The 12,688-nt window shown below is 36.1% G+C and overlaps 1 protein-coding gene across 2 annotated transcripts in view; it reads left to right on the top strand.

Moving 5' to 3' along the window:
• Positions 1-253: 253 nt before the first annotated feature.
• The window catches only part of LOC120514531 (chloride channel CLIC-like protein 1), a 28,073-nt gene continuing 15,638 nt past the window's right edge, over positions 254-12,688 (top strand). Inside the window, exons 1-3 of one of the 2 annotated variants that reach the window (XM_039734956.1) lie at positions 254-449; positions 5,558-5,711; positions 10,842-10,940. In XM_039734956.1, the coding sequence (XP_039590890.1) occupies positions 433-449; positions 5,558-5,711; positions 10,842-10,940 (270 nt within the window). In that variant the 5' untranslated portion in view covers positions 254-432. The remainder of the gene's footprint in view (positions 450-5,557; positions 5,712-10,841; positions 10,941-12,688) is intronic. The other variant, XM_039734955.1, reaches the window with a different exon arrangement.

Genomic DNA, 12,688 nt, shown 5'->3' with positions numbered 1-12,688 from the left:
CCTATCTATACATGTCTATGGCATGTACCCCCCGCCCCAAAAAGTGTCACAAAAGCCGCAATCTCATTGGATGTCCAGCTGCTCTGTTAACCATGTGATATAAAGACATGTTTGCCGACGAGCTCCACGGTCAAAAGCATGTGACAAAAAGATGCAATTTGATTGGCTGTCCGGCGCAGCTTCTCGCATTTTGATCAGCGGAGCAGAGTACCGCAGCTGGAGTCTATTGACTAAGTGCGCCGCCTATTCAAAGGGCTTGCTACATGTTTATCTTCCGTTTGTACGCACGCTGTTTTGTGACGTCATCACGTCGATATGGGCACAGGTGGCGGTTGGGTTGTTTTCGTTTTCATTTTCATAGAAGACTTTTTAAATTTTTGTTATTAGGGTTTAACTGTCGTTTGCAGCTACAATAGAATTGTTTTCGTAGAGATGTGGTGTGTAGAAGGGTAAGTAGTTTCAGTATTTACTACATGTCTAGGCACATCTTTGGACTTTATTTTGGGGTTGTGTTATTTGAAGTTAATCATTTATTTATTTATGTATGTATGTATGTATTTATGACTTCTTGTAAAGTCCGTTACAATGTAGTGAACATCTTCTTAGTTAAACGAGGTCTTTGCAGTTCGTTCAATGTTTTGGATTTAATCTCTTTATCTGAAGACATTACAATTCACACTGTCGCACTTTGTTAGCGATGTGCTGGATGGCAAAGTTCGAGACGCTCTAGAAAACTGGATTTATATGGTAGCTCCGATAGCCCTAAATAATAACGCGGGTCTTCTTGTGCTTTTTAGCGATTCACAATATATCCTGCTGTTATTATATTACTGCTGCCATTTCCTTTTGTTTTACACTTGGCCTTTGGATTTGAAAGTCAAATTTACAGACTGTATGTAGACAGAGGTAAGTGTCTGTCAGTCAGACTCCAGCGCGATTAGTCCTAAACGGGGTCGTCGGGGAGGGGGTTGGGGGTGCTGGAGAACATCTCGGCTAGCATGGGGCACAAGGCAGGAACAAATCCTGGACAGGGCGTCAGTCCATCCCAGAGTGAGCACATACCCCACCCACATACAAGGGCCAATTCACTTAAACCGCATGTCTTCAGCTGTTAGAGGAAAACCATGCAGACTCCACACAGGGAGGCAAGTGTGCACATTTTAAAAGCGACGTTCACAGTTAATAAATAACAGAAACGAGAGAGAGAGAGAAACATAAGTACTAATGTCGGATCAACAAAACAATTTGGTATTCGAACACAATATTGTCGATCCCGTTTCATCCAAGTGATGGTCGTGGGGTAGACGGAGTTGAGGGCACATCATGTGAAAGGACACTCCACCAAAAAAAAGGCGATGAGGAAGATTCCATACAATGTGACATGGGATTTGAACCCAGGGTTCTAGATACTTGAGGCAGCACTTATTCGTTTATCACTGTACCACCGTTTTAAGAAATGGGAAATCTGCCATTTTTGATATGCTGTCTAGTAAATATTCAGACTAATTATACAGCCTTCTCATTTTAGCATAAAAGCTGAATGACTAATACAAAATTATTTTTATATTCACTAATGTGGAACAAGGCTAATTTTGTATAAGGTATCTTCGTTATTCCACATGAATACAAAATTGAAAGAGAAGACATGCTTAAATTTTAGTGACCAAGAGGTAACATTTATGAAAACTGGAGAGTTTTGTTGTTGTTATTATTATACTTGTCAAATAATAAAAATCCAAGTATACCAATTTTACAGAGAAAATGAGGGAGAAAATTCCACTATCACTTATGGAAATTGTCTAATTCGATTTAATTTTGAAAATGTTGTGCAGTGTGGGAAATTCAAAAATAAGACCACCACACTCAGTTGAATTCATTCAGACTGATGTTCTAATGTAATGAATGTTTTTTCATGTAAAAATTAGTAACATTTTGACATTTGTCAGAACTAAATTCTCAACATACAACGGTAGGGACTCCATAGCAGCTCTTGAGATGTCCTTTACTTTGACAAGCAAAATTCCTCTTCCTGATGTCACATCTTTTGAGAGTCACAGGTTCATCCATCTTGAGTTTTTTCAATAAAAGATTAAAAAGTCAAAGGACATCCAGTGTTACTGCAATGTGAAATGGTAGTTCTCAGGTAATGTGTCTTCTTTTTAAATGTAACACAACCGGCAGATAATATGCCACTTCATAGATACAGTGATCTCAGTTTGATTCCTGTGCCCAGCTGAAAATCTGCCATTTTTGATATGCTGTCATTAAGTGAATGAGAAATTATGCAGAAAAACCACGCGTTTCATTTACACCTTGAGTTAGTCTATTTAGAAGCATGGAGATAAGCTCTCCAGAAGGTATGAGATTCGTGGTTTGGGCTAGCGTTGACATGTATAGCTGTGAATGTCCATCTTTCTTTCTTTGGAAAGTATGTTATCCTGCATTTTCCTTTAGTTTTAATGAGCAAATGTATAATCTGCTTTTAAAAAGTTAGGCAAGATACACCAGTGAGTAAAACTTGGAAATGGAGAACTTACAAGGAGTAACAGCATTTTAGAGTAATTTTCAGGTATTTTCTAAGATAAGAGCAAAAAATGATATGGCTACCTATGTTAACTTGTACTAAGTTGATGCAGGATACAAGTCTCTCTAAAGCAGAGGTCTTGGTTCAGTTTCTTGTGTTGTGCGGTGTCCATATATTTTTATTCTTTTTATTAGAATACAGATTTTATTTTTTTCTCCAGCCTTTGGAGTTTTTTTTTTGTTTTTTCTGTCCACCCTGGCCATCGGACCTTACTCTTATTCTATGTTAATTAATGTTGACTTATGTTTATTTTTTTTATTGTGTCTTCTATTTTTCTATTCATTTTGTAAAGCACTTTGAGCTACATTTTTTTTGTATGAATATGTGCTATATAAATAAATGATTGATTGATAGAATAGTAAATTCTTACAGTTTTTTGAATCAAATCAAATTTTATTTGCAATACATTATACAAATTATACTTACTGTACAATATGTTGTGAAATGTTTAGTTGCTCAGCTACAATGACTGTGCTTTAAGAATATTAAAGGACAATAACAAAAATGCATGACTTTATAAATATCAAAATCATCAGTAGAATTTTAAATGCGACAACTGAACTAATAATGTGAGCAAGTTAACAGCTAGACTTCTTGTAGTTTTAGACTCTTCCCTTATTTAAGATGTGGACGGGCTGGGGACAGAAGCTCTTCCTCAATTTCTGTGAATTGGACTTAAGGTGATGGTCGCTTTTACCTGAGTGAGTGCAGCACAGAGAAGAGGCAATTGTTGGGATGGCTGGTATCATTGATGATATTCTTAGAATGCATTTAAACTTCTGTATGTGGTGCAGGCTCAGTATGTCTGATCTCAGGATTTACGTATAGCATGGTGCTTGTCAGAAGCTGTAGCATATAGTACAAGGGACATTTTTGTTTTGCTGTGATTTTTGGTTTATTTGTCACACTACTTTAAATACTTTATTTCCTTTTCTTAACCAACTTCAGTTAATTTTGAGGTTTCTGTAATAAGGTAGGCAACAGCAAAGTCGCTAACTTGTTTCTACAATATCTGTGTATTCCTTCATACAGGTGTTTAGTTAAATATTTAGTGCCAAGTGTAACTTAAGAGAGATGCATTCAGCTTCATAAAACGTTTATCTGAAAACTAAATAAGCCTCCTAGAAAAATGCCATGGTGTGGTAACAGCAGGCAGTGGTTTCTAATTAGGTTAGTATGAAGATCTGTAGGAATGAAGTTTGACGTGCTTCTCCCAAGTTCAAGCATGTGGTCCTCTCTGTTGCTGCTGCTTTTTGTTCCAACAATTTTCACAATCATGAAGTCCTTTAAACTTTAATTTGATGTCATTGTTAATTTGCTGTTTCCCCCACTGCCCCCATCTCTTATTTTGCATTATAAACAGCGTAGTAGTGCAAGATTTAGATTTATTAGAAATGTTTTCCTTTTTTTAAAAATCTTTCAATTCTTAACTTTTTGTCACTTTAACATTTAAATCGCTCTCCCTTGTATTTGACCACTGATAATTAATGATGAGCTCAGTAAATATCACTGTAAACATGGCCAGCTATTTCAGTATTATGCCTGTGTGCTTATTAGTAAAAAAAAAAAAAAAAAGCTTAAAATAACCAGAATTAAAAAATAAAAAGCTATGAATTCTTGTCCATCTAACACACCATTTTTTTTTTGTTTCATTCTATACTTTTTAAGCATATCCAGTTTAGTATCCCACAAAAAGAAAATCCCACAAACTGGGAAGTAACAGCTTGCTTAATTGAGGTCCATGTCCAATTAAAAGCAAAAACTGATTGAGATGAAAGCCTGCACTCACAGGGGCCCGTCTGGACTGAACTTGAGAATCGCCCATTTTCCTTGGAGGAGTGGTTTATGGGCATTTTTAAATTATTCGTTAAACTAGTTTAGGAGGAATTTATTTTCATGGTACTTCAGTCTCTGTACTGTTTGATGTCAGTCAGTGTTGTTCCTGATATCATTAAATCTCAGCTGATTAGTGAAAAATCTTAATGCCTTAACAAATGTACTTTGTGAAAAAGAAACATTTGCACCTAGAAACATTGGTCCATTTAGCATGCTAGCCTACAGAAGAGTTGGTAATAAGGTGATTTCAAAAAACAGAGTAAAAGAATGATTTTTGGATCATGAAGTGCACTACACATTGTGCTTGCTAGTAATCAGCAAAAACAGTGAGGTTTGCGATTTAAAGCAATTTTACCTTGCGCCATGGCTTGTATTTATGTGGCTGGTAATTTGTGCCCTGTGACAGATTAACAGACGTTCTACAGCTGCATCTACAGAAAAGCACTGGTCGGCCATGAATATGGTATGAATTGTAATTTGCTTCATGAAATATCCTCCTATTCTCTAGTTGAGATGAACCTGGGGATGCAATTGCTTAGTGAAGCTGTTGATGTCTCAAGGCCACGTTCAGACAAAAGTCACACTGCACAACTTTTTTGCTTTTTTTTTTTTTTGGTCCTTCTAAGTCATAGACTTCATTTATATAACCTTGGCTCCCTCCTCCTCCTAATTGTATTGAAGCCTTAGTGTTCAGTGTATCATCATGTGTACTGTTTTGTAGCACAGGGCGTGTAAAATCGTGATGTCATTCCTTCTCAGTTGTGAGCTCTTACTCCTTCCTCCCTGATGTTTCATTCTGCTCTGGCGTAGGACAGATTCTTATCCTTGACAGATTATTAGTGCAGTCCTAAGAAGAACTCTGAGATGCCTAATAAATATGGGCAGAATTTGGATTTTTTTTTTTTTTTTGACTCCTTGTTTCTTGTTATTCAGAAGTACTCGGGTGTTCCATACGTGTTTTACTTTTCCCATGCTTTCTCCTAGTGAATTTATTAACTGGTAGAATGAGATGATTACAAAAATAAAAGTAGAAGGAATAAAATAATTACTTAGGATTCTAGTTCATTAGCTTTTCTGCTTTTTTTTTGTTTTGTATGATCTCTAATGATTATTTAAAAAATTCTAATTCCTTTTCAGAAAGAAAATGCGTCTTCTTTTCTTCATCTTTGGGATGCTACTTTTAGTGAAAGCAGAGGTGGAAGGTGATGATTGGGTTGACCCCACTGATATGCTTCATTATGATGCCACATCAAAGTCTATGAAAAGAGCAAATGACAACACCCACCATTCTGTAAGCTGAAGATTTCACTCATTGATATTGATATTCATTTTCAAAACTGTTGCTGCTACTACAAAATAAAATGTAGTGGCATTAACATTTTGGTCCGTTCGTCTTTTAGAGACGCGGGATTCTGCCAAATTTAATTTCCGTGAAAAACTAAGTTATGTGCACAGTATTTTTTTTAATATTAACTGTTGAACAATATTTTTTGTTTTACCATATTAACTATCAAAATTGGCAAATATTACCAAGTAAATCCAGTATGCAATGTTTAGTATAGTCAAAAGTTTATAAAATATGTGATGATAGATTTTGATCTTGAAGCAATGGAACCTGCAGTGGTGTCTCTCTGTTTGAGGTTTTGAGAAGAGACAAACTTGAAAAAGAAGAGATGATATGACAAGGTGAGGCACAGAGAGAGAGACAGATTGTAGAATGATTGTAGTGATGCTGGTTGGTTGTTTGCTATTAAAGTTGCTCTTGAGAAGATGTCTTGATGAACACCTTTTATTATGCTCATAATACACTCATACACTTGAAATTGAGGTTTGGATTCAGAAGGCATATTGGTTAAAAAAAATCAGAGTCGATAGGATATGAGGACAGGTGCTTTATTTGGCGTGGTGAGAGGGTGACATGGTGGCTTATCCCCTTTAGCTAAGGTTTCTGTTGGGTTTGAGTGTTGGCAGGTTGTCACTGTTCCAAAACTCCCTACTAAATATGCTCAGTTTGCATTTACATTATTGCACACCAGTTAAGGTTCCTGACAAAGACAGGTAATAGCAAATATTTTTAAATTATTTTATTTTTTGCCCTACATGTACCTTCAGTGCCTTTCCTCTGTATTTGCGTTTGTGTAAATGTCTCTTACCAGTGTTCCATCTCTTGAGTGTTCCCATAAAACCTGCTAATCAGACTCCTTATTTTTGAGGCCTCTTTCTCAATCCCTGTCTGGTTTTAGACTTGCCATCTTCGAAGACAACTCTTTCAGCATGCCTCAGACCTTTACTCCTTGTCGTGCTTCTGCCGCTCCCTTTTTTTTAGTTACATTACCAAAGTCAAACAGATCAATCACACCAAAATGAAGTGGACCAATCAGATTGCTCGAGTGGAGTGGAGAAACAGACTTAAGTGTTTTATTATATAGTAGATACCTTCTGGAGGTATGTAATATTGCTTGTATACAGAATATGTAAAGAAAAGGGGATGTGCCAAAGTGAAGCAGAGACACGTACAGTACAGAGTAGTTGCTGGAGGCCATCTAGAAAACCATTTAGTGTGCCGGCACTCTAAGCAAGCTGTCATGGTGGAGCAGTGTAATAGCTTCATGAATGAAGGCCATACATTGACACTCTGAATTTTTGGATGTGGAGGGGCCTGGCCTAGAGAAGACTGGTCATACTGCGTCAATTTGATCCTTGAGCTTCTTGCAAAACAATCTCCATTTTTTGCCATTCAGTGATCTAGGCCTGAAGGGGTACCCAGAGGGGACTGGGCAGTCTAATGGTCTGGAATCCCTACAGATTTTATTTTTTTCTCCAGCCGTCTGGAGTTTTTTGTTTTTGTTTTTTCTGTCCACCCTGGCCATTGGGCCTTACTCTTATTCTATGTTAATTAATGTTGACTTTTGATTTTCTTTTCTTACAGTGTCTTTTTTATTCTTCATTATGTAAAGCACTTTGAGCTACTTTTTGTATGAAAATGTGCTATATAAATGTTGTTGAAGCAAACAAATATTTTGATAATTGATTTGGATGAATGTTAGATTTAATTGATTTTGGAGGAAAATTTTGGCGTGTAAATTACATCACAAGCCATATCATATAATTAAAATAACGGGAAATCTTGCACATGACGGTAGTTTTTCTTTGTGAATTATGCATCATTGTTAACAGACAAACTGAACTAGCATTTAAAACAAACATGTTTGTAGAAGTGTGCAAAAACAGCACCCTTCGTTTATGATTCACAGTGTAAAAAGAAAGAATCAATTATGATTAAAAATGACTCTCAAATCGTACTGTCTAACCCCGCATAATGGACGGCAGAGAGTTATCCCATTCAAATAAAATGAATGAAAAATGGATAATCCTAAGTTATTACATGACCCCATATTGACATCCATAGTTCTAAAGATGTTTTCTCGTCAAATACCATCTAATTGATAGGTCCAGTATTTGAGATCTTTGTTATCTTGTGATTTATCCATTCATTACAAAGTCATTTTATCCATTCAGAATTATTGTTTGTTTTATAATAACACGGGGAACTGCATACTCATTTTCCCATTTGTAATGTTGCTTAGGTGTTCTTAATTTCTGATGTACACAAAGTTTCAGGCAACACCTACAGTATATCTGCAAGGCAATTTTTGGTAGATGGCTCACTATATTGGTAACTTGGGTGCTCCTTCAGACAAAAGGCACGCCATGTGGTGAACCTCTTGAAAATGGAAAAACTTTATAGTATAACATTTTTTTCCCCTGCAATGAGTTTTTCTCTGAAAATATATTGTAGTGAAATTGCATCTTTTATTACATTTTCTTTATGTCAAGGTTGTATATGATGCCATTAATGTCAATAAATAGGCTCGCTCTTATTTGTGACTCAAAATTTGCCCAGCATGAGTGTGAGTGTGAACGTGTGTGCGCAAGTGCTCTGCAATGAACACGCCATGACAATCTGAGTCCTTTGAATTTTTAGCAGATTTTTTGGGACCTTAAATTTTTGATTATACCTGGTATAGGCTACTGTTGGCAAGAGTCACAAAATAGTAAACACCAAGCATTTATTTCTTTATTTTTATTGAAGCACTTCTGCAGCATTCAAACACTTAACCTTCCAGGAAGAGACTGGCTCTTCACTGACTTACCTCTTTAAGTAAAACATACACCTCAACATTTGTGCTTCATATTCATATAACTTAATGTATTTTTGTCAATTTATAAATACAGCTAGTAGTGCAGTAATCTTTAGTTTATTATGGTTTAACTTGGTAATGGCCACCTAACTACTTTCCAATATAATACCACAATTCATCTTCACTTTGTTTTATGTTCTTTAATTAATGTACTTAGTTTTTGGAAAAAGTTCATGGTAACCTCAAAAAAAAAAAAATGTTCACTGGAAAACTAATAATAGCCGTAGTCATTCTTAATCCACTTATTCCAAATGAGGGGATCAAAGACCAAAAGCCTGTCCTGGCATTACTAGCCACAATCCTGGAAAAGAACCTAGACAAGGGTACCAGTGTATTGCATGGGCCACTCATGCGCATATCCACACTCTATTTAACCAAACTTACAAGGCTTTGAGTGTGTGGAAGGAAAACTGAAATACCTAGTATTTTAATTTTTTTTTTTTTTATTTATTTTAAAAAAAGTATCATGGAGATAATGCAAACTCATGCAGATAATCGGGTGCTGGATTTGAACCTAGTATACCAGATCTGTAAATTTAAACTACAGTAGTTTAAAACATCTGAAACAGTCAGTTTCTTTTTGAATTTACAATAGTTTATGATCTATTTCAGTATAAAATGTAATGAAATATCTTCAATCTTTTTTTTTTAATTTTAACAATGCTTCGATAATACAGTAAATCATAATTTTCGTCACTAATCGTGAAATTCAATTTTAATATCTCTGAGTTGTGTGTTTTTTTTTTTCTCTTTGGTTGAATTATTGGTTCAGACCTACATGGATTATTTTGAGTTCTTGTCTGGAAATGACTACATTTTGGTCATATTTTGCTTCCTCAGAGAGAACTAAAATACTATTTCAAGTGTCTGGCTTCATTTACTCCAACTCCAAAATACAGTATTTAAAGTCAAAACACATCCACAAATAAGTAGTATTGGTAGGAATGTCTCATATATGAAATGCAAGTAATTTCAGTGTAACACGTTATTTTGAATTATTTTATGAATTCATCCACAGCAGATGACACACATGACAATTTAGAACAATATATTCCATTTAAATTTTGAGATTGCTAGATAAGTGTACAAAACTCTATAGCCGATCCCATTTTATATTAAAATTTTTCAAGATCTTTTTGTACCAGTTTCTCCATGTCAAACCCTTGATATCAAGTATTTAAAAAACAAAAAATGTACCTCTGTAACTCAATCCAGTGGCTGTGTGGCCTTTCTCTGACTGTGGTTTCCTGTGCTTTTCATAGTTGTAAATTTAGGTTTATTTATGGTTCTAAATTGCCCTGGTATGACTGAGTGTGAGTCCGTATTCTTTGCAGTGAACTGGTATTCAGTCCTATGTGCTATCATGGTAGTAATGGGTTAGAGGGTAGATAAATACAGTCCATATTTATGCAACCCCAGAACAAAGGACTGTTGACTTAACTTCACAGTTTATTTTTATTTATTGATTATGATTTTTTTTTCTGTCTCAGTCTATCTAAAGTGTCATTTAACCTGACAAATGTTTTTCTTCTTGTTTTTACATAAGAAATGTTTCCGCCTCAGAAAGGAAACACTGTAATTATCAATTAAATAACCAAGAATGAGGTGAATTTTTATTTGCTTTATCCTTAGTGTTCGTATCAGTTTTAACTAATGGGACTGAGTGCTGAATTAAGTGAACTTTTTAAGCACAGTTATCTTATGGTTCAGATGATGCATCCTGTTTTAAGCTTTCAGAATGGAAGACAAACATTTCAAAAATTTGTTGCAGTTTAAATTGCCAAAATACAGTTCGTTAGTTTTTTTTTTTTTTTTTATAAAACAGGCATTGATGTGGATGTCATCCAAGTACTAGTGTTTTGCCCTCTGTTTTATTGCTTCTGGCTCCAATTTGTGATGACACTCCATGTCACAATCATGGCAATTAGATTTAAATATTGTACTATACTTGAGTTTATTACATTTGGAACAGAAAAACCTGTCATTCATATATGTGGCATAGTGATTAAGACTTTGGACTGTAAATCATGAAGTTCCACATGGAGTCCCTTCAGCATTCTCTGTATTTGGCAGAGTAGGCCATTTAATGTGCCATTTAACTAGCTACAGAATACCATTACAATTTGTTACTGGATGAACATGTTATCTAACTAATGGCCGAAGTATCACACTGGTTTTCAGTATTTATAGTTGATATGTCATGTTTTTCCTGTCATTAGGTGAAATATCTACAGAGTACTGATCACTGCTCATCGCCGACCATGTCCTGTCCTGATGCATCGGAATGCACCAGGAAACTTGCAGAGCTAGAAGTGCAGGTATTTACCTCTTTGTGTAGCTGTTTAATGCCTTTTATGTAAATGGTCAAATTAGGATGTCCAACTCCTGTTCTCCAATTTGAATTTATGTTCAATTTCATTCCATTAAATATTTGTTTAACCTGGCTTAATGTGTATTGATTTGATTTAAAAATACCACTCTGCCATTTCATGTATTTAGTAGTACTAATATTGAGGTACAGTTAACACAAAAATATGGTGTAAGGGGGAATAGATTTGGCTTTGCTTAAATATAAGTAAAAAAAAAAACAAAACTAATGAATGGTAATGAAACGTCCACTCAGATTTAAATAAATTAATAAACCATCTTATATATATACACACACACACACACACACGCCGGTCATAAGATTAGAATATCATGACAAAGTTGATTTATTTCAGTAATTCCATTCAAAAAGTGAAACCTGTATATTAGATTCATTCATTACACACAGACTGATGTATTTCAAATGTTTATTTCTTTTAATTTTGATGATTATAACTGACAACTAATGAAAGTCCCAAATTTAGTATCTCAGAAAATTAGAATATTGTGAAACTGTTCAATATGGAAGACACCTGGTGCTACACTCTAATCAGCTAATTAACTCAAAACACCTACAAAAGCCTTTAAATGGTCTCTCAGTCTAGTTCTGTAGGCTACACAATCATGGGGAAGACTGCTGACTTGACAGTTGTCCAAAAGACGACCATTGACACCTTGCACAAGGAGGGCAAGACACAAAAGGTCATTGCTAAAGAGGCTGGCTGTTCACAGAGCTCTGTGTCCAAGCACATTAATAGAGAGGCGAAGGGAAGGACAAGATGTGGTAGAAAAAAGTGTACAAGCAATAAGGATAACCGCACCCTGGAGAGGATTGTGAAACAAAACCCATTCAAAACTGTGGGGGAGATTCACAAAGAGTGGACTGCAGCTGGAGTCAGTGCTTCAAGAACCACCACGCACAGACGTATGCAAGACATGGGTTTCTTTTGTCAAGACACTCTCTTGAACAAGAGACAGCGTCAGAAATGTCTTGACTGGGCTAAAGACAAAACTGCTGCTGAGTGGTCCAAAGTTATGTTCTCTGATGAAAGTAAATTTTGCATTTCCTTTGGAAATCAAGGTCCCAGAGTCTGGAGGAAGAGAGGAGAGGCACAGAATCCACATTGCTTGAGGTCCAGTGTAAAGTTTCCACAGTCAGTGATGGTTTGGGGTGCCATGTCATCTGCTGGTGTTGGTCCATTGTGTTTTCTGAGGTCCAAGGTCAACTCGGCCGTCCACCAGGAAGTTTTAGAGCACTTCATGCTTCCTGCTGCTGACGAACTTTATGGAGATGCAGATTTCATTTTCCAACAGGACCTGGCACCTGCACAAAGTGCCAAAACTACCAGTACCTGGTTTAAGGACCATGGTATCCCTGTTCTTGATTGGCCAGCAAACTCGCCTGACCTTAACCCCATAGAAAATCTATGGGATATTGTGAAGAGGAAGTGGCAATATGCCAGACCCAACAATATAGAAGAGCTGAAGGCCACTATCGGAGCAACATGGGCTCTCATAACACCTGAGCAGTCCCACAGACTGATCGACTCCATGCCACGCCTCATTGCTGCAGTAATCCAGGCCAAAGGAGCCCCAACTAAATATTGAGTGCTGTACATGCTCATACTTTTCATGTTCATACCTTTCAGTTGGCCAACATTTCTAAAAATCTTTTTTTTTTGCATTGGTCTTAATTGAT

This window comes from Polypterus senegalus, chromosome 14 (assembly GCF_016835505.1).
Source record: "Polypterus senegalus isolate Bchr_013 chromosome 14, ASM1683550v1, whole genome shotgun sequence".
In the NCBI taxonomy this organism is placed as follows: Eukaryota; Metazoa; Chordata; class Cladistia; order Polypteriformes; family Polypteridae; genus Polypterus; species Polypterus senegalus.
Note: the sequence above shows the minus strand (reverse complement) of the source record. Positions and strands in the feature narration are given on the sequence as shown.